Here is a 26306-nt window from a genome sequence, read left to right on the forward strand (position 1 = left end):
TGCCGTCACTTATTTCGATGACACACATAACTTACTATGTTTAATTTGCAAACTACTAATTTTCATATTATCTATGTTTGCTTAATATTCTTTTAATATTTTAATTCTGCATTGTAGTTAATGAAAATAGATGGACCAATGACACCTTTATTTCGAAGATACGTCAGGAACGTCTTAGCTATTTGGTGTTATTAGAGACTAAATATTAGTTACTAAACTCTTTGTTGTGATAATTCAACTTTTAATAATGTCAGTTTTGTTTACACTTTTCAATCTTAAGCAGTAAATATTTTTGAGAAAATATAAATTGTTATTTTCATCGATTCTGAACAGTATTAAACAAAAATATCCCATTAATAGTGAAAACGAGTGGTGTTATTTTTGTCAAATATGATATTTTTACAGAAGTTTTAATGTAGACCTAACAAACAATATTTTGCACTATTCAGCAAATTGTTTGCCTCCCTTCATTTGTACATCTCTCTTCGCATTTCCACCAGAACATTCACAGAGAAATGAATAGCAGCACGAAAAAATCACTTGTCAATATCGTTCTAAATGCTGATACTGTTCTAAGAATTTTTTATCTCTCAATTCAGAAACTTCTCCGTACATCTCCTTATTCTAAAGGTACATACATAACCTAACCAAACCGTTATTGGGTATTGGGTAGGTTTCTAAGGTTCTTATTGGTAAAGGTATTTCTAAAGGTATATATGCAGGTACCGCATCCATCATTTTGTATGTTAATCTTAAAATCAGATGTTAGATGTTGAACGCTTGTAATTTACTTGTTTGGAAACGTTCTCCAATGCACTTCTTCATAGGTGGATTAAAAGCCAATTCCACCGGCCATTCAATTTATTGGCTCCTAATTTTATCTTAGCCAAATTGAGTAGGCCTTGAAACTCTTGACGCATTAATTCATGTGATGTTCCTGATTTCCTAATCTATGTAAAATAAATTATTTTTTACAGCACAGCAAGAGCAGTTATGATGGTGAAGTACACAGTCTGTTGTCTTCTGTTGGTTTGTCTTCTGAGCGTGACAGTTTCGGCAGTAGAGAAGCCGGCAGAGGCTACTGACAAAGTAGACCAGACCCCTGCAGCCTCCACAACTACATCTACATCTTCCCCTGCTTCAAGTAAGTCAAATTATAGAGCAAAGGTTACTTACTAACAAAATTCATGATAACAGCGATCTAAAAAATCTGCTGGTGCACAATGTAAGTGTACTAACCTCAAACTTTATATTAGTACAAGTAAAATACCAGTTTCTTCACTAGGAGCAAGAGTGGTTGTTTTCGGTATGCAATAATTGTGTTTTACGAACGAGATAAAACCGAGGTCGGAAATACTATTAAGCGCATAGACACTTATGCTATGGTGAAAAACAGTACTTATCATGTAGAAAACAAAACTGAAATGTTAATTTAAAAAAAAACACTTCAATATCATGCAACTTTAATACTTTTGTCTATAAAATTATATCTCTTTATTTTTAATTATATGTGTTTTTGTTTAGGTACTAAATCATTTGTACATTAACCACTTTTTACTTTTACTGAAAACGGAAGGCCTCACAGAAATAAAATTTAATGATTATTTGAGTGTTTCTTTTGACATTAAATTATCTATTCCAATTGCACAATATCCAAGATTTGGCACAATAGCTATATATTTTATTAAACTTTTATTACAAAATAACTCATCATAGTCGTATGACTCTATTTTACGTATTAGAATCAGCTGTTATTCACTTGCAATGAAACAATAATAAAGTTTGAGGTTACCACACTTTTTTTATTATCTAAATGCCTTACGGCTGACTTGGAATTACAACATGAAGTCAATTTTCACTTAAAAAAATGTTTGCAATGATTTTAACTGTGATTGGCTTCGATCATTATTCTTCGATTAGGCTATATGATTCTTTTTATACTTGTCAGAAATCGACTTATTTCCTTATACAATGTTGCGTCAAAACTGGATAAAATTGTTTTGAGTTTTTCTGGGGTATCGTCATACGGTACCTATTCTAATTTGTTGGAAACATGAGTTCCTTGCATAGTCAAATTGTGGACATTTCATTAGTAGATAATCCGCAGTCTCATTCACTCCTGCAGTGCAGTTTAAGCACAGAGGAGTGAAATAAGAAGAAGAGTCTTGTTCACTGTGACATGTCCTATTCTTAGTCTGATACTTAAAACACATAAATTGCGCCAGCTGATTTTTCACAGTCCCTGTTTGGAGGAAACTTAAAACAGTTACTTCATGGACCAAATTAAGTTTAAAAAACAGCTTTTATCGGGCTGTATTATATAATAAACGTCTAATAAAACTTGGAAGTTTTAATTTTGTTTTTCGTATGATAAAAGAGAGGAGTTTTAAGTATTTTTCAACATTTAATAGTATTTCTGACCGTTGGGCTTCACCTCGATCGTAACTTCACGACTGCGCACCGGATGTACCGTAACAACTTTTCCTCCTAGTGACAAAAACTACTATTTCCGTAAGCCATTTCTAACACATGTACTCCTCTCAACACTTATTCCAAGTTAATTTCTTAACATATAATAGGCTATAGATTAAGAATGGGTTATATTTGAGGTAAACCTGTGAAACTGTGTTTATAGATACCTTAATGTAACATTACAATATCACATATAATGGGAGTAGTGCACCACTGATAACTGTATTCACGTCTTAAACTGTGAAAAAATTATAACTACAAGAAAATATTCCAAATGGTAAAGAGTATCTCACTAGAAGTTTCTTAACAGCTGTTAGCATAAATGAATTCAATAATTTTTTTAACAACATTTTATTTATTTACAATCTGTTCAGTTTGAGAAGAACAATAAGTAAATTGTATATACATAAACAATATTAACAGAAATTGAGACAGATGTTAACCATTGTTAACACTAACATAATTAATTCTAGAACCTAAAAGGTAGATCCAGGATAGCAGTTCGATGGAGTCTGTACACATTTTTAGAATTATCAAGTAGATTTACCGCAAGGTGTTTTGGATGATCTTCTAATTTTGAAAGATAAAAGCGACTGAGTTTGGTTATTTCTTCTTTGACTGTTGGGATGTTCAAATCTTGATGTAAAGTTTTATTGGATACATACAACAATTGCGCTTTTACAATTTTTCTTAACAATTTTGATTGACACAATTGAAGTATCTCCAGATTTGAGTTGCTTGCTGTGCCCCATAACCGCACACCATATGTCCATACAGGTTTTAGGATAGTTTTGACGTGACAACGTCTTAAATTAGGTTGCGGCTCGGAGTCACTCATGAAAAAGTGTAACGCCCGGTAACGTTACGATGCCCGTCCAGTGGGTCCGCCGCACGGGATCCGCACGGGATAAAGCAGATAACTGTGGGTCCGCCGCACGGGATAAAGCAGATAACTATGTTTATTCGTGAAAATGTGGAGTGCTTAGATTCGTCATTTACAACAACTACAACAATAAAGGTAAATAATTGTACACTGATATTTCATTATCGTAAACAATGATTGATTGATTAATTGTTAGATTGACACAAAAGTTGAGAAACTGAGTTTATAGGTTATGTCATACTATTGACAAATGTTGATAGTGTTAAGTAAATTATTAGTTTAAATCACTCTGCAATCAATCGTAATTCAGTCGATTGAGAAGAAACAGCGCGTATTGCTAGTCAAACATTTAAAATAACAAATTATAACCTCTAACCTGTCATAACAGTGCGACCAAACAAACGAACTAAACCGACCAATCACCACGCGCGGAGTTAGAATTTAACTGTGTTTAGCAAGAATTTCAAATTCCAATTTTAGTAAATGTTTTATTCAACTTTACCATTTACAATAACAAATTTTAATTAATTTCAAATTATGTACAATGTTTTAGTAAACAAAATATATTTCTATAGTTAAAATTTGTGCAATTCTTATTTTCATTCAATTCTTTGTTCCTATTGTGCAATTTAATAATATTCATATCAATAAATATTCTACCGAGAAAAAGACGTTGTCACGTAAAATCTTCGCCCGTAAAACCGACTTTACAGGCAACCATAATTTTTTTATATAATAGTATCAAACTGAGTTTTGATTTAGATCCGAGTAGCCAATTCATTTTATTTGTTTTTAAATTTAGCTGTTGTCTCTTTGTCGAAATGTGGGATTTCCATGTAAGCCTTCTGTCTAAGCGCATGCCCAGATAATTTACTTCAATTACTTGGGGTAAATGAACGTCAATGTAACTGGAGGCCAAGAATTTTGATTTAACGTAAACGTTATGTGAGCTAATTTATTTTTGTTAATTTTGATTCTACATGTCTTTAACCAATTAGTAACTGCATCTAAACTCTGTTGTAAGTAATGAGATGCTCAAACAAAATCTTGAGGAACTTCGGGTTTTATGGAATGTAGCTAAGTAAAAACATCACGGTATTTTATTTGAAAAGATTGGTTTGAAAGATTCGATTTTAGTATTGAAAAAATAGAGTGAGGCAAAAACTTCTTAATTTTGTATAATATACCAGTATGCCACATTTTATCAAACGCTTGACTGACATCTAAAAAGTCAGCCGAACAATAACTTTTATAAATTCAATAATCAATCATAGAAGGACTCGTTCTTGCAAGAACCATAACACACAATCACGAGTTCACCACCTTTTCTCTGCACAAGAATACATTGATATTAATACATAAATCTAAAATGTTACCTAAAAAGAAAGTTGTGCCGTAAAAACAGGGACGGATTTCCCACTAGGCACACTAGGCCAGTGCCTAGGGGCGGCACAGCCTGACAGGTGCTGCCACACCGTGCCGTGCCGGCGGTCCGAGCTGTCTTGTCGGCGTGGCGGTGGCTGCTGAAAACGAAAGTCAAGGAGCGCTCGTATTACAATATTGAACTTTAACCAAAAACATGATTACAGTGATTCAATTCATTTTTTAACCTTTCCGTTCAAACGTGCAGATTATTATTACAAAACTACTGTAGGCTGTTATTTTACTGCATGAGCTATATTTTAAGCTGCAAATTTAACGGTTGACAACAGTCTAAAAAATAGATCACCTTCAGTAGTGTTAGTGACTTGTGTCTCTCAAGTCGATCTCTTTTAATTGACATTCAGTAGTGTTAGCCTCATAATTTGTAATGGGTCGTGCTTATTAAGTTTCGATTTAGTTTTACGTTAGCCTAATAGTTATTTTGTTTGCTCGTTGATAATAATAATAATAATAATAATGAGTGTTAAACTAGAAAACTAAGAGGTTAGAGTTATTGTAACCTTGCGAGTGAAAAGAAAGAAAAATGAAACTATCCTGTTAAAAACTTATAAAAAAGTGGACAATTTATTACACTCTTGAATAACCTAGTGAAATTGGGGCTGCTCGTCATGGCAACAACACATCGGGTCAGATAGGGCTCCAGACAGTGGAAATGGCGATCAAGAAACAACTGTCGATGAACCGGAACGTTTTGAAGAGAGGAGTGATAACGAACTGAACAACGTTTACGCCGTTTTACAAGTAAGCGATATTATAGTTTCACAACAAACTGGACAAATATTTAATGTAAGTGACGACCCCACTGAATGGAAAATAAATGATGTTAAAGTTGATGTAAACGAGGAATAATGCAGAACAAAGATTGTGATAATGACTTTCAAAACTCGAAAAGAAATTCGGTAATGAAATGAGATATTTAAACAAAAATGTTTTTAATCGGAAACTAAAAATTGAAAAAGTTATTAGTCAGTGAAGGTGTTTCAGACTGGAATAATATCGGAGCGATTTTGTCCGCCCATGAAAATTCACAATAACACATAAACTCCGAATTAGCGTTATTAATCCGTAAAAGAGGATTTGGAACGCTCGAAAGTCAATTTGATCCTAACGTCAAACTGAACGGAAATATTGGATGCACGTTTTGGAAAGAGTGTTTGCTGTCGTGAAAAAGCAAGCAGGGGACGTCTGTTTCGAGGATCGGATGAGATATTGAGGTCGATATACAAAGGCGAGACATGATATCCTTAGAATTAATAGCCGAGTTCGACCCTTTCCTTGCTGAACATATTCGAAAATTTGTTAATCCAGGTCCAGGGAGAACATATTATTTTTCATAATTTATTTGTAATGGTCATTGAAATATTATTTTCTAAAGTAAAATATTTCGTAATTAACGAGGTGAAACCGACCAAGTATTACTCCATAATAGTGGACTCAACGCCTGACATAAGCCACACTGACCAATTGTCATTTGTTTTGAGGTTTGTTCAAGAAAATGGCATTCCTGTTGAACGATTTATCTTGTTTTAAACCGAATACCGTATACTTATATACCGAATATACCTTGTATACACCGAATATCAGCCAACTGCAGAGTACAGTCGTACGATAATGCAAGCAACATGTGAGGCGTATACAGCGGCTTGCAAGCTAGGATAAAAGATGAAACTCATAAAACATTATTTGTCCCTTGCTCGGCTCATTCATGAAATATTGTGGGCACATGTGATGCAAATTGCTCTCCAGAAGCATGCACTTTCTTTAGCCTAATTCAGAACATCTACACATTTTCGTTGCATTTACTACGAGATGGGAATGTCTACTTAGCTTTACTCAAAGTAAAAGTAAAACTCTCAAGGGTTTGTCAGAAACAAGGTGGAGTGCTCGTAAAAGTGCATGTAAAGCTCTATGTGAAAACCTAGAAAGTGTAATTCTGAGTTTGGAGACATATGAAGAGGACACTAACGAGAAACCTCTGGTTAGGAGTGAAGTAACGGGACTCCTGAAATGCCTGAACAGATTTAAAACCATGATTATGATGGAACTTTGGACCGACAAATTGGACATATTTGAACAAGTTAGTCAAACTTTACAAAATGTGGACACGTCCCTAGAGAGATTAGTTAGATTTTATTATGACTCATTGATTATTTTCGTCGACTTTCTTAGAAACATTTTTCGTGTGTATGGAGAAAGCGCCAAGAAACGGTGTGATGTAGAGTATGAAACAAGCTACAAACGTCAGAAAAAAAAGAAAAATCCAGGCAGACGAAACCAATGAAAACGAAATCATCCTTACAGGCCGTGATAAATTTAGTGTAGAAACATATTATGTTGTTCTTGACGAACTCAAGTCAGCTTTACTGAAGCGCAAAAACGCTTATGACGTAATTGCGGATAAGTTCTCAGTTTTTAACAATATATCGTCGTCTTTAGCTATTATTGAGCACGCTGAAAAACTTGTATCTTTTTATGAAAATTATGTAGAAAAATAATTTTTAATTGTATGTATATACTTTTCTGGCCTTCTGATGAGTGGCGGTGTTAAGACAACCCTTTCTCGATGATAAAGCTCATAAGAGAACATAATCTCCAACTGACATTTCTCAATATAGGTATAGCTCTTCGTATATATTTGTGCACAACTGTTTGAAACTGCTCGGCAGAGCGATCATTTTCTGTATTGAAAAGAATAGAATATTGGCTTAGATCCAGAATTAATGAAGAAAAACTGAACTCGTTGTCTCTTCTATACATCGAGGCTGAACTTTTGAATGGTGGTTAAATAAAAGGTAAAGACTTGAGGAGTCCGCAGTGATTAAAAGTAAGAGAAAACCAATGTAAAGAAACATAAGAAAGACACTTTACTGTGAATCGTTGATACGTTAGTTTATTTTGGTTAATTTTTACTAAAGGATTTTAAGAATACATTTTTGATTTTTAAAACTCTAGACTTTTTTAAATGTAATTACATTATAAATAAAGTAAATCTTGGCGTTTTTTATGAACACCCGTTTATGAATTCGTTACATTTTTTTATTTAAATAACGACTTTGTGACACATGTGGCATGTTTCAAGGGGCGGAAGTCGGAAAATGCCTAGGGGCAAAATATTTATAAATCCGTCCTTATGTAAAAATAATAACAACGATGTTACTCGCCAGAATTTCCCTACCAGAAGCACACAATACGATTCATTGGTCCAAGAAAGAAATGTATGTATACAACATCATTAACGTAAATTCCATGTCGGATAATAAGTCCATCATCGCGTACTGTATTGAAGTCATCCGTGTCATTCAGCAATTCCAGTCTAAATAAATGAAATCATATGGGACGTTTCTTAAGCTATTTACTTTTCTCAGCCCGCTGACAAATTTTCACTAAAATTTCAATATTTATTCCACAATGCCACATTCACACGTATTTTGCATTCATTTGACATACTTTCGCCAATTTTCTCTATTGTCAATGCCAGTATCAGTTTTCTATCTGGGTGGTATAATTATATGCCGAAAACTCGTCGAAATTATGGAACGCTTTTGATGCTAAAATCGTTTGAAACGAGTCTTTAACGCCTTTGCCGTTGGTGCATTTTTTATGAAATCTAGCAACTTTTTGATATAATGGACACCTGCTTGCGAAGGCAAGGTCCCGCGTTGCAGATAATATGTTTTACCATATTTCACAATCCCACATTGAACAATCATGCTCTGGTTCTTAGGCCTACCTCATTATTCAGTATGAGTTTTAAGAACAATTTGTATTTTTATTATATATTTCAGGTGATGTGGGTTTTCCAAACAACATCATAAAGACACTTACAAACGGAGGTATGGTGGCTATGGGAGCTGTTGTAGTGTTGGCTATTCTGGGTGCCCTGGCTATGCCATTATTTGGGTTCCAGTATTGCCAACTTCTCGGTACCTGCAACAACTCCCTCTATACGGGCTACAATAACATGTACCAGAATGATGTCTACGGTCAGTATCCTTCCTCTTCATACCAGAGTGGCAACACATACCAGAAAAGGTAAACCAACAAACTTCTATTGTGTTTCATTTCTATACAAAATTAAAAACTACACTCGCTATCTCTAAAATCTCATTAGATTTTAGTCTCTTTTAAAATTTGACTTATTAAATGCTAGCGCATTTTAAGACATTATACACAACTATAAGACTACCAGAGTTTCAAAAACTGCACGAATTCAGTTAATCCAATCATTTTTCTGCGTGTAAGGAGCCACATGAATTATCGACCTAATTCACATTTCGCGATTGCATTAAAATGTTATAGTTCAGGCGCACGTGTACCATTTCTTTCCATTCGTATTTTTAAAACTTTGTCTTTATTTATTGTTTTTGTTGCTGAAAATGTAGAAAAATTATCTGGAGGATAACCTGTTAACTACTGAACAACACCGATTATAGAGTCAATATATTGCCTCCCACCTAATTTTATCAATACAACCCAGAAGGCAAGCATCTGGTTTTTTCTACACATCTAATATTATTTAACATTCATTTTAGCTGTTACATATTTACCCAAATAAATGTTTTTATCAAAAGTAATTATAACTGATCATAAGTGCACAATTTTAATACCACCTAATAAATTGTATTTACAATATAAAATTTAGTTACAATAGGAAAAACACCAAAAAGGATCTAACAGAAAAGTCAAATACTGCACACCATTTTTGGTCCGAAGACCATAATATGAATTGGGATGAAGCCAACATAATACATCGGGAACCTCGTTTTTTAAGGAGATTAATTAAGGCTACATTCGTTAAATTGGCAGACCAACCAATCAGGCAACCGTAAGTCGTGATTAGGCCGCTTTGGTTGCTAATTCTGAAAAATGAACCAAAAAGAAAACCAAAAGTATCAAACAGATTAGATATTTGTAATAACCCAATGTGGAGTCACAGTATGGTTTTAAGAAGTGCGTGTAGCATGGGCCAATAATAAAAAATGCCCACTTCTGTTCCCTTGTTTTTTTTTTGTCGCCACTTCTTTCTGCCGTGACGATTGCCATTTGCAATTGGCCTCTGTTCAGTCGTAAGTCGGCGAATGCAGACCTATTGACCTGTACTCTGTAGTTCAGTATTACGCATGTTTTAGAGTTAGTGAAGTTGACCCACAACATGGTGGTTGTGGTTCCTGACTTAACGTGTGTCACAACGCTCTGGTATGATTTGTTTGTTTAACCTATTTTGTAATTATGTGTTAGATTAGTTATTTACCTAAAGAAGAGACCAGATTGCAGATCTCGAAACGTAGTGTTACTGATTTTTTGTATCACTAAACGATGGCAAATGTCCGGAAAATCCTGTTTCCTTCCATCGTCAAAAATAAACTTCAAACAAATATTTATAGCTATAGAATCCATCTAGTAGTAGTAACATTAATCCACAACCACCTGTGGATTTGTAAAAATAATTCAATGATCAACATACTTATAAACACTTTCCTTTTTAACACAACTTCGAATAACGTTAAAGAAGAAAATGATATTTTATTTGTTGTCTATCATTATATCTCCCTTTAGCACTTACTCTCAGAACAAACAGAATATGGAATTATATTATAACGCATTATAGTCTAATAGCCGAAGGCTAATGTCCACTGTATAAGCGCAAAACTTGGGTTTTCTTGGAATTAAAAGTTAAATGTATCTTGCAAAATAAATTGACCATCAGCCATGCTAATATTAGTGGAGGTAGAAATGGGAGGCTACCAAAAGAGTTAAAAATATATAACGGATATTTTTGGATTATATATAGCGTGATACATTTATATCGCCGTCAGACTGAAAGACGTCAATTCCAGGGGCTGTATAACACGGACAGTCATTTGTCATTGATTTACGTGACTGACGTTGGTTACAAGTGTGGATGGGCAAGTCAAATATTATCTAAGCAAAAGAAATTATTGTGTCTCAATTTTAACCCTTTTGCTACTCTCCTAGTTTTGACGTCCTTCAAACTTAGTGTGGCCTACGATTTTTTTTTCTTCGAGGAATTTTCTCTATCAATAGAATAAACAGGTTGTGGGTTTATACTATAATGTACTTTGTCTCTTGGTTCTGAACTAACTATAACACGATGCATGCAAACATGCATGTATGTATGTGTGTACAGCTTTTTGTTGTTCGTTTATTAGTGTGCTGAATTCATAACAAAATAATGTTATATTTCAGATCTGTAGACTATATGGGACCCATGCTCCACATGCTGAAAGCCGCTTATGACAAATATGGACAGAACGGAGCGCCTTCACTATCCAAGAAAGACATTTGATTTAGCTAAATGGAAATTATTAGATTCTCAATTATTTGATTTACTAAATGTTCAAATAGATGTATTGTAATTACTGTAATAAAGTTAAATTATTACAAAAGCTGTACTGCTGTACAATAATATTAATTTTAATGATTTCTACACATAACGTACCTATGGTTGAAAGAGTCGATTCAATGGGAATGTTGAATTTCAAATACGTGTTAAAGCAGAGCTTGTTGCTAGTAGAGAAGAGTAGACAAGGCTTACGAGCCTACACCAAAACCTGTTTTCTTCATATAAAACTATCAAAGTTCGCCTGCTCCATGGGGTGACCCCTAAATTTAAAACCCGACTTTAATTTCAACTATCATATTTTGTAATTTATGTTTGTAACGGGTTTGCCGTGAATAAATAAATAGCAAAACACAAAAGTTTAAGCAATTTACATACAAGAATATCAGAACTATTTGTACTTTACATAGAGGGTATTTTATCCGTCAGTCAAGTCAGCTGAGTCTGAAAACGTTTTTCAGGTACTATATTAATTTGTAATGGCTACTATGGAATGGCTACCAACAGAACGACGAAAGAGGGGGCGCCCTAGAGAAACATGGAAGCAGGGGATATCGAAGGCAATGTCGGAACGGAACTTGGGACCTGGTGATTGGAATGATAGGAAAGAGTGGAAGTTGGGAATCGGAAGGCGACCACATACGCTGTGAAACCGATTATATATATATAAAATAAATATTAATTTGTTTTTGAACAAAGCACTTTATATATAATGAAGACCAATATGGAAACTAATATGTATATAACATGGCTTTATTATTGATAATAATATATAAATCACATTAATCTAACAATTATTCATCTGGAAACAGCTGATGATCAGTATCCATATGGCAACACCGCCTCAAGTGTCATGGGATTTGTTTTGGGTGCGAACTGCTTACTAATTATTTACCTCTTGGCCATTCAGTGTCGAGTCGTGGACGTGCACGGTTGTTATTTGCTGAACAAGTGGTTGTCCTACTGATTTCGTATTTGTAGTGTAATATATGTAATACTATTTGTGATTTATTGGGTAATTATGTAGATTTCTTCTTTTATCTGTTTATTTACCAATAATTAATAACATTTAATTTAAATCAAACTTTTCTAATATCTTAAAACTAAAACAAAGTAAATAAACATCGTTCCAAACTAACCTGTTCTGGCCGGACCCGACATGATGGAATGTCTGGCCACGACTAACCTCATGAATGAGGCTATGCAAACCCAAATTGCAGTCAAATCCATTTTATTAGACCATGGATACACTAATAAAAACACAAATAATACTAAAAGTAATGAAAACCCATTAAAAAGAACACATAACCTTATTGAACCTGAACAAAAAATCAAAACCCACCGGAGATAAAAAGAAAATGTACTAAAAGATACTATAAGTGTGACAATCAGGGACCTTTTGAGGTCATTATCCAGGATAAAGAGAAGAATAGGTTCAACCCCTTCTCTGTAGGGAAAATAATCAAAACCCACTACACAGATATCAAATACATAGACAGAGCAGGAAAAAATCTCTCGGTTATATGCGAAAACTATGAAGCGGCCAACAACATAGTAGATTCTAAACATTTATCACAATACAATGTTTTTGTGCCTTCTATCAGAATTTTTTCTGTAGGAGTGATAAATGTGGAACGAGATGTTTCTGAAGAGGAAATCCTCACAGATGCAGAAAGTGAATGTAATATTATTCTACTTCAACGAATCAAAAGACGTGTTGATAACAAATTGATACCTACATGCTTTGTTAAAATTACTTTTGAATCAGATAGACTGCCAGACTACATAAAATTAAATTATGTTCGGATGAAGGTTGATACCTTCAAGATTCCTGTAAAATAATGCTATCGCTGCTTTCCGTATGGCCACGTAGCTAGTAAGCCCTGTAACAACAATAGGTTATGCAGAAATTGTGGGGAACATTTCCATTCTGAGGAATGTCAGTCACCTGTTAAATGTATTCATTGCTTTGGATCACATAGTAGCAACTCAAACATTTGCCCTGAATATAACCGGCAGAAAAACATTAAAAATAGAATGAGTACTATGAAGGAGGATTATTACACTGCCAGCAAATACTTCCCCATTTACTATAAAAAAGTCAGAAGTAATTTTATTAAACCGAACTCTTACACTAATGCTACAAGGACCCTAAACTATGAAGCAAATTTTCCTGCACTCGCAGAAAATAATTTCAAATCAAGTTCCCATTCTTTTGAAACCAATAATAGATTTTCAACCTTGACAGAAGATTACTCAGAGCTAAATAGCTTATACACTCAAAATAGCCAGAGCACAATTAAATCTATCTCCAATGTAGGCCCATATAAAAATACCACTGGTAGGATAAGTTATAAAAATAATTCTTACCAACCTACTGGCATCAATACAATCCAAAATAAGAATACTAGACCTAACTTTTCAGATAAGCAATATTCTCGGATGAGTAATCAAAACATCACAAAAAAGTCCAGAAACTCCACTCGCAATAGATAACAATGATAGAGAACAATTGTATGACTTATTTAAAAAGAAAATCGAGGAAATAAAAAATAAAATGCAATCTACAACTTTGACATTTTCATCCAAAAAACAACTGGATGAATTTTTAGCACCTCTTGAGTTTTGGGAAGTCAATCCCAAGAATAGGATTACTAGTAGTAGCACTACTGGTAAAACACTGAAACAAAACACAAATAAAGGTTTAGGATCCAATAAGAATTTATTATCACAGTTAGATAAACATGGCAAATGACTTAAACTTAATTCAATGGAATGCCAGATCACTTAAACCTAAGTGGTCGGAATTCATACAAACAATTATAAAGAATAAAATTCATATTGCTTTAGTTCAAGAAACTTGGCTAACAGAAAGTGATAATATTAGAGATAACAATTACAATATGGAAAAAGTAAATAGGTTAGACAGTTATGGAGGAGTTGAAATAGTCTTACATAAGTCAATAACATACACAGTTATAGCTAGATACAATTCCAATATCATAAAGTTAATTGGAATTGAAATACATAATTTTAAGAAACCGATATATATATTTACAATATATATTGTAAGCCATCAAGTAAAATTGACAGACAATTCTGGGAAAAACACACATTTAATAAGGATCAAGGTTTTTCATTACTTGGTGGGGATTTTAACGCGCACCATCCTTATTGGGGTGCAAATATACCCAACACAAGAGGAAATGACATCTTTAAAGAATACAATAATTCTTCATTTATTTTTCTCAATGATTATAGTCACACCACAATACCTACTCTGTATCAACAATCATCAGCCATTGATTTATCTTTTGTTACACCCAATATGCACTCATTATTACAATCGTGGGAAATAGGTAAGGATGCTATGGGAAGTGATCATTTACCCATTTATATAAAGCTTAATATTACAAGCCTAATGCATAACACCAACCTAGATTTTATTAACATTAATAACAATAAATTAAACCTTAAAAATGCCAACTGGCCATTATATACTAGTACTATAGAAAGTAAAATACATATGTTACAAAACATTAACCCCCAAAATAAATTAGAGGCACTATATAGAATAATCACAGAGGCCTGTGAGATATCAATACCTAAAATTAAAGCACCATTAAATTATAAAAAAGGGTTTTCTCCAAAAATATGGTGGACAAATAACTGTTCTCGAGCTACAGCAGAAAGAAGACTACCATTTACCTATTTTAAAAAACATATGAGTGCAGTAAACTACCGGACATATCAAATAAACGCAGAAAAAGCAAGAAAAGAAATTCAGTCAGCTAGAAAATTAGGTTGGGAAAAAACATGTCAGGAATAGGAGAAAAAAATCTAGTTCATATGCTTGGAACATAGTAAGAAAATTGAAAGGCAATCATTACACTAATGGTAATGAAACATTTATAAATAACAACAAGGAATTAAGTGAAAATTTCATGAAACATATAATACCAGACTATGTACCTCAGGCTAATGAAGTAGAATGTATAAACATAAAACATGAACCTGTAAAGGATCCGATAGAACAAAACTTTACTTTTAAGGAATTAATAATTGCTATTAAAAAAAATAAATAAATAAAGATACATCCCCTGGCCTCGATGATATAACTTATAAAATGATCAAATACCTTCCTGCAAATGCTCTAAATATGATCCTGGAGCTTTTTATAATATTTGGAATGGGTACATTGACATACCATTAACATGGAAACATTTCGTATTATTGCGCTACTCAAACCAACTAAAGATAATCATTTACAAGAATCATACAGACCAATATCACTGATACCTTGTCTTGCCAAGGTTATGAATTCTATGGTTAAAAATAGGTTAGAATGGATGGTAGAGAAATTTAATTTAATTCCAGACACTCAATATGGATTCAGAAAAATGAACGGATGTAATGATTATCTCATGAACTTTATAACTGACACCTTAACTGCCTTAACTTATAATGAAACAACAGTTAGGTACTACAACATTATATATCTCCAGTGCTTATAACAATGTGTCAATGCCAGTTCTAATGGATAGAATGTCTAGCCTAGGCATCCCAACTAAAGTCATAGCCTGTTGCCGTAACTGACATATTAATAGAAAATTAAGTTTTGTTAATCTAAAGGATACCATCACAAGAATAACCAACAGGGGCTTACCTCAAGGCTGTATCCTCAGTCCTATATTATTTTCACTATATATATATATATATATATATATATATATATTATATATATATATATCTAATATACAGCATATCCTACCACCTCAAATAAAATCTGTACAATATGCGGATGACATACTTTTATATTCCGCACATAAAAACTATGAAAGAGTGCACAAAGACATGCAACAAACTATTAATAAATTAGTTAATTCTCTTTAACTTCTACACTTAGTATTAAATCATAGCAAGAGCAATATAATAATATTCTCTAGGAAAAGACATATCGAACCTAACTTTCAATATTATATGCATAACCAAAGTTTACCTATTGTAGATATAGTTAGAGTACTAGGTATGTATATATATATATATATATATATATATATATATATATATATATATATATATATATATATATAATAAGTTAACATTTAAACATCATATTAACTATATATTGCAACAATGTATAAAGGATTTAAATATCCTGAAATCTCTAAGTTGTAGAAATGAAGGAACACATCCAGATTTTATTTTGCAAATTTACAAAAGTCTCATAAGAAGTAAATTAGATTACGGTTGTTTTCTGTATGGACACTGTACAAAGATTAACATACAGAAATTTGACTATATCCAAAATCAAGCTTTAAAAATTGCCCTGGGAGCCTTTAGATCAACTCCTATAGTTGCTCTACATGCAGAAACATCAATTATGCCCTTAAATTTAAGAAGAAACTTAATAACAGAAAGATTAGTATATAAAATACCTACCCAAAGTAATCACCCTGATCACGCTGATCTTAAGATTTACCATATTGGAAACATAGGAATAAACCTTTATTTCTAGAAGCTTTTAAAACTATAACTCAGATGAATCAACGAATGGAGTTGGCGCTGCCTTCTATATACCTCAACACAACATCGTCTCAAAGTACTCTTTGAATAAATTTAACTCAAGCTATTATACTGCAAAATTGTTTGCAATATTCAAATGTATACAATGTATTAACAAACTAGACAGTTATTTGGATTTTGTTATTTTTACAGACTCTCAGGTATCAATAATAGCTATTGAGAATAGCTATGAAGGTTTGGCAACTCAGAGTATTGTTTTATCAATAGCCTTCGAACTAGCTTTATCGAATAAAAATATAATTTTACAATGGATTCCAGGACACATAGGCATTGCGGGCAACGAAAAAGTGGACAAGTTTGCCAAAGAAGCTATTCTGGAAGGTTACGAACATGAACAGTTGCACATTCCATTGGACGATTTTAAAGCATATAAAAAAAAATATTTCTCAAAATTTAATGCTTTCTTTCTAAATCAAAATAAAGCTAAATGGTACAAAAAGATTGTAAATTCCAAAATATCCTTGGTTTAAAACATGAAAAATTCAAAAGCTAGAAATAAAAAATATATGTAGAGTAAGATTCGGTCATGCAAAAACAAATAGTAATATTTTTAGAATCGGACAATACCTCACACCTCTATGATTGAAATGTACTCTAGGTCAGGAAGAAACATTAGAACACATATTTTTTATTTGCCCCTGTGATATCTGTGGTATATTATATAGTGCAGGACTATATCGATTCTTACAGTGTATGTAATATGTTGGCAATAGATATCGTATGAATAAATCCTATTGGCCAAGGGATGACGCTCCCCCCTCCTTGACCTACCCCCACCTCTAAATACCTCAGTAGTGATGGAAATTACGGTTACTTTGACGTAATAGGTTCCAACGTTACGTGACGGAGCCGTAATAGGTTCCAGTAGCCTATTATTTTTGTCACCTATTACGGGACAGCTCCGGCTCCGCCTGGCGCTGTGGCTCCGCTCGCGCTCGGCCGGTCTGTCACTGTCACCATATTATTTAATGGTGACAGTTACGTTACAGCCGTAGCTCTCGTAACTTCAGCAAACACCCGTCACCGCAAACACTGATAATTCAACTTAATTTTTGAAATTACAGGTTAGAGTTGCAATACTAAAACATATTATTATTCGTAATTCTAAATTGCTTATGAACTAGTGTGTCATTTAAAATTTACTTAAGTTAAGTTACTATTAAGTCTTAAACCAGGGCTATAAAGTTGATAAGCCAATACCTTTTAGAATGTAATTTATGAGATACAACGTATTGAAAAAATATACAAAGTATATTACAACTACAATATGCAAGTAAAAATATACAACTAAAAAAACTTGTACTAAAAATATGTCGGCATTATAAAACAACAGCTCTTAACACAGTTTGCCTGACATATAATAAGAAAACTAAACTAAGAACAACTAAAAAAACTTATTGCACTAAATATCTGTTAGCATTTAAAAACAACAGTTGTTCACATCGTTTCCCTGATAATCTGGTACGTCGTTCTGTAATTATGTATCCTGCTTTTGAGAATAATCTCTCACAGGGGACCGATGTTGCCACTGCACAAAAATGTTTTTTTACAACTTGTGACAACAGAGAGGGTAAAAAACTTCATTTTGTTTCCACCACAGTAGTGGGTTTTCTGAGCGTCCGATGCATTCCTCGTCTAAATAACGGTTCATTTCAACAATTGCAGCAGATGTCTTTGAACCTGAAAATACAATGAATTATTGTAAGTGGATAATAAAGTGTTTTAACACGTAATTGAATATGACAGCAGATGCCTTTAACCCTGAAAATACAATTATTTTAAGTGGATAATAAAGTGTTTTTTAAACCCAATTTAATATGGTTTACAGATTAATATATTTTAACGTACCTGACGGTTTCTTGGATGCTATCATCTTATCAAGGTCTGCCCAGATAGAAAACTTTGCCTGTTTTGTAAGAGGCTGATTTCCATCGTCTTTTTCCTGACTTCCACTGACAGACGTCACAGAAGTGCTTGTCTTCTTGCTCCATATGGCTGACATGAGCTCAGTGCAGTAGGTTTTTATGGATCCAGCTGATTTTTCATCTGAAAATACTGCAAGCTTGAAACGTGGATCTAACAACGTCGCCAAAGCTATAGTCTTGCTGTTTTCAATGTTAGAAAATCTGGTTTTTAGTCCTTTGAGCAATTCATCAACTACACGTTTGGAGACTTCGCTTAGGGTTTCTTTTCTCATTTTATTGCAGACAGAAACTAGTCCATTGATAAATCCAATCACTTGGCTAGCTGTAAGGTAATTTTCCCCAGAGATATTTCTGGTTACTTCTTCAAATGGTTCCAGAAACCATTACCAATTCGGAGCAAGTCTTCCATTCATCTTCGGTGAGCACTGGAATTTCTTTATTGATTAAAGCCACTGTCGTTTTAACAGCATCCTTCAACTCTGAAATTCTTTGCAACATATAAAATGTTGAGTTCCATCTTGTAGCTACTTGTAGAACTAGTTTTTTGGGTTCCAGTCCCAAATTTTTCTGTACTTCCCTTAGCTTCTCTGTAGCACTAGTGCTTCTTTTAAAATGAGAAACTATAGCTTTTATGCGATCTGTTAAGCTCTGACAAACCTTCAATGCATCCTGCAAAATTAAATTAATTGTATGGGCGAAACATCCGAAGTGTTTTAGTTTTAGTTCATTAGTTATAGCCCCTACAATATTACTGGCATTGTCAGAGACAATGATCATGATTTTGCCTTCAAGGTGAAATTTTTTTACAATTTTGTCTATTTCTACCGCCAAGTTTACACTTGTATGAGAAGATCTGATGACAGAACACTCAAGTAAAATTGATTTTAATTCAAAATCGTTAGAAATGTGGTGGGAAGTTAGAGCCATATAACTCTCTGTGTTTGAAGAGGTCCAAGTGTCAGTTGTCAAAGTAACATTTGATACTGTTAGCATTTCTTGTCGAACAGCATTCAAACACATCTCATATTCTGCTGGTATCATAGAAGATGAAATGGTTTTTCTGTTTGGCAGAACATAGTTTGGATTTAGACCATTGACGAACTTTTTAAAACCTTCGTCCTCTACTACTGAAAAGGGTTGGTAATCTTGAACAAACACATTTAAGAGGAGCTTGTCTAGTTTCTTCTTTTGGGTTTCACTAATTTTTTTCTGCTGAGGTATGAAGGACCTAATGCTTGGTTGGTTATTTGGTACAATATTACACATTGAACTATTAGTGGCAATGTTGTCAGAATTTACATTCTGCATGGCAATGTTGGTGTTCGATGTAGTCCTGTTTAAAGTAGAGGCCAAAGAAGGAACAGCAAGGGGTTCAACCACATTTGATACCGGTAAGTGTTTCCCTCCTGGCGGTGGCAAAGCAACAGTGGTATGTTTTCTTTCTAAATGCTTTCTAAGGTTAGAAACTGTAGTTTTAAAACTTGCCAATTGACCACATAAATCGCACCTAGCAATTTTACTTACGGGATCCGTAGTTGTGAAGTAAGACCACAAATAACTAGTCTTCTGTTTTCTGTTCATTTTGTTTCACACACCAGTCACACAAAATTAAAGATATTAACTACAAAAACTGAGTGAAACTATTAAACACAATTTTATTAATGTATAAAACTAGTGGAAAAAGTCCAAAACACTACTATTAAACTATTAATACGGTTAGAACTGTCAATAACCAACTTGAAATGCACAAACACGATAGTAGCCCTCAGAGTCAGAACGCAAGTGCATTGAAGTTTTCGTGTCATAACACGACACGAATGGTCTGTGAATCACGTGTGAATGACGTGACAAAACTCAAATATAGTGACAGCGGTAACGTAACGAATCCAGTGTCAGTGACACACCGTTCGTTCCGTATTACTCGTAGTTTTTGTAATAGGGTGATGGGTAGAAGTGACAGATCCAGACTGTTTCTCAGATAGCCGTTTACTAAGTAACTGTTATGTTTACGTGACAAAAATAATAGGGTGTTTGTTGTAACCTATTACAACGGTGACGGCTACTACGTGGTAATAGTGTTATTAAATCCTATTACGTTCTGTAACGACCATCACTATACCTCAGTCATCAACCGTCACCTCGATGCTCCGGTCCAGAGTGTTACGCCCGCGGCCGTTATTATATGCCAAATAGTAGTTTCACTCACCCAGTTCCCGTTGAGTAGTACAAGATAGTACAGCCCCGAATACGAATATGCAAGAAATCAAAATTTTAAACAAATTATAAACAATTTTGAAAACAGAGCAGAATTTGATCAAAATTTTGCAATCTAACAATATTCAAGTATTCATAGAAATTAATAAATTTTTAAACCCAATTAATAATACATATTTAAGCCTATCTAACACTACATTATACATGTATATATCCGAGGCCCTCCTTTTCGGGATAGAAATGCCTGAAAGGCCCCTGGCGAGAAGCAACCAAACACCTTCACAATATCCTTTATCCCGTCTATAACCATTTAATCTTATTCCTTCTTTAATCTAATTAACATAAGATACAAAACATTTAAAATAGTCGAAACATATGTACATACCACTAATTTTTCAAAAAATTAAATATTTTATTAAATAAATAAAATTTTCAGTTACTTTGTAATAATAAAGGGACAACCACAATAAAATATCTGTACTACGAGGCAGCATGGGTTTCCCCGACGCCTTTTAGCCTTCTGAGCTAAATGGAGAAAAAAAATATTTACCTCTATCAGACATTTGTTGTGTAGCCTATTCTGAACATAAAGTAAACATTTAACTTTTGTCAACACTGTGTAATGTTAACAATTAGCACTTACTTTTGGACTTTCATGATTTTGCACAATATTAACGTAATACGGTTCATTTGAATAGTAATAACCCTCAGAATGTGAAAATAATTTTTATTTGTTTATCTGAACAAAATATGGAAGCGTAAGTATTTCAGATTTTATAAATATTCTAAACATAGTCCTAAATAATTGCTTTGATGTAATTATTTTATTCAGTATTGATTATTTTACATAATGGCTAGGATAAAAATTCTAGTGAATGTTGTAACCTTATTAGCCTATGCACACTTTCGTGAAACACATGAGTAGAAAGAAGGATAATGTTTACATTAGCCCTGTTAACTAGGCTATAATGAACTATAACTACTCTTATAATTTTTTTAAATAGTATGTTTTCATTTCTAGAAATAATTTTTGGGTGGTCTCTCCTCATATTGCATAATAATTATTAAAGTGCTTTAATTTGAGGTTATGTATTAGTCTGTATCTTGTGGACCAGTAAGCTGGGTTTTTTTTGGGTGGAGGAAGTTAACAAACTTAGGAAGAGTAACTTAGGTATAAGAGGAGGGGATATTCTATATTATCTAAATCACTGTAATTCAATAATATAATGAAGGGTGCTATGTAATCCTCTATCTCCAGGTTATCTACTATTTGTATAATGTGGTTTGTAAACCTCCATTTTTATTATTAAAATATATTTCAGTAAACATTGTTAATCTGGCATGGTCATGCTGGATTATCAAATATGCTGGATATATAAAAGATACATATATCCAGTATCTACTCTACTCTATTCTACTCTAAAACATAAGACATTTTTGGGTACTTTGGGATTATACCGACCACACCAGTATGAAGAACACAAACATATAAATTTATAGAAACAAACATGATAGAACGAAAAAACAACTGTTTAATTATAAAATTACAAACTTACAAGTGTTTCCAGGTATTGTGATCGGTATCGTTGTCGCTGTTATCTTATCTTTCTCGAGAATCCCGATTACGGCAGGCCGCGCGGCATCACATTATTTGCACGGTACATTATTGCCTTTCCATTACAATTCAATTTATATTTCTGATCAGCCCCTCTAGAATTTGATATTTTACTGATAGGTACTATCTCGAGGGATGTTTTTCTTTCGTCGACATCAGCGCGGGGCAGCACCGAAGGTGCTGCCGAAGCCCGCGCTGATGGCCGGAGGCACTCGCATTTTGGGTGGCGGAGTGTGATCAAGAATAAAAACAAGTTTTGAGTGTTTTTTCAATAAAGAGTTTAGTAATGTTTGTTTTTGTGTTTGGAGAAATGTAGAGATAAAACACGGAAGTACAACAAAGCGACGAACCAGCTGAACGGGCGGCGAGACTCTGCAATCACGTTATCTACTAGACCGCTCGACTTTGACCTCTGTCTGAGGATGGGGAGGGGTTTGCGATAAGACAATTCCTGTTTTATATTGACGAAATATTGTTCTACGCTAATCTAGTAATCAGTAGAAGCAAAATGTCAAATAACGATTCATGTCTGGGTGTGGTCGGTATAATCCCAAAGTACCCATTTTTGATATTGAGAGTTTTTCAATATCTCTAATGGTTCAGGAGCTACGTGGACTGGAAGTTTTCATCATCAGTGGCATGAACTCTTAAAGCACGTTTAATCAATGTTAGATTTATGTGTTGTTAGTGTTTTGTAGCCATAAAAGATAAGGTGTACCGCACGCCCCCTACAACTCCCGAAGACATGCGTGAAAGGATATACAACGAGTGCAGCTCAATTGGCGAAGACGTTTTAATCAAGGTACAAAGAGTGTATGTGCAACGACTCAGAAATTGAATTGAGACAGAAGGGCGGCACTTCGAACATTTGATTTGAACTTGTAAAGTTACTAAGCTATTAGAACTGGTCCTTTGTTTTGGTATTGTTATTACAATAATAATTTTTTATATAATTTTTAAATGTGTTCAATAAAATATGTTTTAACTGCGATCTATCTAAGTCGCTACTTCTGAAATTTTTTATCTCAAATCTTTTTTTACTACACATTTATTCGAAAAGGTAAATGAATATCAAAGCAAAATGATTAACGCTCAGCGTAAAATATGTCTAATATCAAAAAAAATACAAACTACACACATAACAAAATAACCACCATATTGGGAAATGGCGGCCATCTTAAAAAAATTTGAAAGTGTATTCCTGAGTGAAACTTAAAATTGAGCAAGTTCCAAATTTAAAGTGTGGTGCTAAGTCGTGTAATTAAAAAGTTAGCTATTGGATCACTTTAAAAAACTCACCCGGTATATATGATATATATATATACACATTTATTACATTTGTATACGTGGCAATAGCCTAATTTAATTTCAATAAACATTGAATCACAAAACGTACTTTCTCCGCCGGGACTCGAACCCGGATCTCTTACTTGCCGGGTGAATGTGCTACCATTACACCATAGAGCCCTCACTTTTTACTATGCAATTATATTGTATTTGGCTGTATCTTTCACATATGCGTTTAAATAACCAAACTAACATATGATCTGAAGACCATATGACTTCCTGTCAAATGACTTTTGTTTACATTTATTGGTAATTCTAAGCAATATATGGGTCAACCTCGATTTTTCTCATATTACAATATAATGTTCCAATAGTCAATTAGAAAAGGAAATGACTAGAATTTCTTCCCAGAAAGCAGTTTATAGGGAGCAGGCAACTCATATTACAATATAATGTTCCAATAGTCAATTAGAAAAGGAAATGACTAGAATTTCTTGCTGGAAAGCAGTTATAGGGAGCAGGCAACCGCGACAATTACCTATTAGTGATCAGGGGCACTGACGTGATCTGGGCTTCAAATTTGGAACTACTCGAGTTAATTTTTTTTCTAAAAGAGCAAGCAGCGCGAAGCGCTGCGCAGCGGGCAAGCATCGTGCGTGATCTTCGTCTATACTGAATTGATTCAGGCCAAAGGAATGACACAAATTCCTTTACCAGATTTTTACGGAGATTTTGTATTGGGCGGATTATATTGGTTTACTTTGCTTTCCAGCATGTAATTATGTGTTTAAAATTGTTTTACATACATTACCTACATTATATTGTAATATGTAATAACAATATATCAGAAATTTTTAATAAAAAAATGGATAACGCACGATGCCTGCCCGCTGCGCAGCGCTTCGCACTGCTTGCTCTTTTAGAAAAAAAATTAACTCGAGTAGTTCCAAATTTGAAGCCCAGATCACGTCAGTGCCCCTGATCACTAATAGGTAACTCTAAGCAATATATGACCGTCTGGCGGTTGCCTGATCCCTATAACTGCTTTCCGGCAAGAAATTCTAGTCATTTCCTTTTCTAATTGACTATTGGAACATTATATTGTAATATGAGAAAAATCCAGGTTGACCCATATATTGCTTAGAATTACCCATTTATTACATTTGTATATGTGGCAATATATATATGTATAAAAGAAATGATGATATAATAAGTAAGCAAACAATACAATAAAACACTTTTTTATTATTCAAGTATAACCTTCAGGTAGTCTTTATTATATGTGAATCTATATGAAACATATTTTTAAATAGTCTATTTATAGTGCATAGCCTATGCATCACAGCAATTGGGTGAAACACGGTCAAAGTCGGTGGTGTTATTTTATCACAAAAACTTAGAGCAAAATTCTGCTTGTACGTTTTTGAGGTACGGCCATCTATACCGGTACGTTTTTCCAGTAATATGTAATGTAATATCAATATAGCTCAGAAAATAGATTTGACTTTTTAGCACATAGCCTGTAAAATTGGTGTGGCTCCGAAAATAGATGCGACCTAAGAATGAGGGTTGTATTGTAGTATAGTAGACTGTCTCAAATGTGTATATAAAGTTTTATCAAAATCGGCTTGTGACCATCTACAGGGTTTCTCAGAACTTTTTTTGTTAAATGAGTATAGTCCTGAAAATGGCCGCTATAAATGGTGATTATTATCATTAAATAAGTCTTTGTTCATTTAAAATCTTTATATTTAGTATTTATCTTCACGTTTTTAAATTAATATGTATTTTGTATGGGTTTAAGTTGATAAACTAGGTCTGGGCACTCGTTCTTTCTATGGATAGAAGCTATGGCCAGTTTCACATCGGTACAAATGACTCCGCCGATTATTGTGAGCTGAGAAACGAATTATTCCACATTTGATATGCTACTACTTTCTATAGATAGAATCTATGGCCAGTTTCACGTCGGTACAAATGACTCCGCCGATTATTGTGAGCTGAGAAACGAATTATTCCACATTTGATATGCTACTACTTTCTATGGATAGAAGCTATGGCCAGTTTCACATCGGTACAAATGACTCCGCCGATTATTGTGAGCTGAGAAACGAATTATTCCACATTTGATATGCTACTACTTTCTATAGATAGAATCTATGGCCAGTTTCACGTCGGTACAAATGACTCCGCCGATTATTGTGAGCGGAGAAACGAATTATTCCACATTTGATATGCTACTACTTTCTATGGATAGAATCTATGGCCAGTTTCACGTCGGTACAAATGACTCCACCGATTATTGTGAGCGGAGAAACGAATTATTCCACATTTGATATGCTACTACTTTCTATGGATAGAATCTATGGCCAGTTTCACGTCGGTACAAATGACTCCGCCGATTATTGTGAGCTGAGAAACTAATTATTCCACTTTTGATATGCTACTACTTAGTTACAAGATAGTCGTTTCCCTCCACCCCCTTACACAGTAGTCTATATTGTTTTGTTCACGGGGACA

At 33.8% G+C, this 26306-nt stretch overlaps 3 protein-coding genes across 3 annotated transcripts in view; 2 read left to right on the plus strand and 1 right to left on the minus strand.

Moving 5' to 3' along the window:
• The first annotated feature begins 983 nt into the window (after positions 1-983).
• Positions 984-11183, plus strand: LOC124363966. Its single transcript, XM_046819235.1, has 3 exons — positions 984-1144; positions 8584-8830; positions 11006-11183. Exons 1-3 carry the CDS (start codon positions 994-996, stop codon positions 11103-11105), a joined length of 498 nt encoding a protein of 165 aa, XP_046675191.1. The 5' UTR covers positions 984-993; the 3' UTR covers positions 11106-11183.
• Positions 11184-18291: 7108 nt separating this feature from the next.
• On the minus strand, positions 18292-19042 carry LOC124363750. The gene is made up of 2 exons (XM_046819012.1): positions 18594-19042; positions 18292-18425 (listed from the first exon to the last, which is right to left on the minus strand). The coding sequence occupies exons 1-2, from the start codon at positions 18940-18942 to the stop codon at positions 18292-18294; spliced, it is 483 nt and encodes a 160-aa protein (XP_046674968.1). The 5' UTR covers positions 18943-19042.
• A 2383-nt stretch (positions 19043-21425) lies between these two features.
• The window catches only part of LOC124363237 (protein saal1), a 104782-nt gene continuing 99901 nt past the window's right edge, over positions 21426-26306 (plus strand). Inside the window, exon 1 of the mRNA XM_046818408.1 lies at positions 21426-21642. Coding sequence (XP_046674364.1) covers positions 21635-21642 — 8 coding nt within the window. The 5' untranslated portion in view covers positions 21426-21634. The remainder of the gene's footprint in view (positions 21643-26306) is intronic.

The sequence above is a fragment of the Homalodisca vitripennis genome, chromosome 5 (genome assembly GCF_021130785.1).
Source record: "Homalodisca vitripennis isolate AUS2020 chromosome 5, UT_GWSS_2.1, whole genome shotgun sequence".
NCBI classification, from domain to species: Eukaryota; Metazoa; Arthropoda; class Insecta; order Hemiptera; family Cicadellidae; genus Homalodisca; species Homalodisca vitripennis.

What these genes read in the sequence shown, in the direction of transcription:
- LOC124363966 (XM_046819235.1), top strand. Translation starts at nt 994, where the DNA reads ATGATGGTGAAGTACACAGTCTGTTGTCTTCTGTTGGTTTGTCTTCTG. An exon ending in TACATCTTCCCCTGCTTCAA is followed by an intron (nt 1,145 to 8,583) that starts GTAAGTCAAATT and finishes TATATATTTCAG; the next exon opens with GTGATGTGGGTTTTCCAAAC. An exon ending in GGCAACACATACCAGAAAAG is followed by an intron (nt 8,831 to 11,005) that starts GTAAACCAACAA and finishes GTTATATTTCAG; the next exon opens with ATCTGTAGACTATATGGGAC.
- LOC124363750 (XM_046819012.1), bottom strand. Translation starts at nt 18,942, where the DNA reads ATGAGAAAAGAAACCCTAAGCGAAGTCTCCAAACGTGTAGTTGATGAA. An exon ending in AGCATCCAAGAAACCGTCAG is followed by an intron (nt 18,426 to 18,593) that starts GTACGTTAAAAT and finishes TTGTATTTTCAG; the next exon opens with GTTCAAAGACATCTGCTGCA.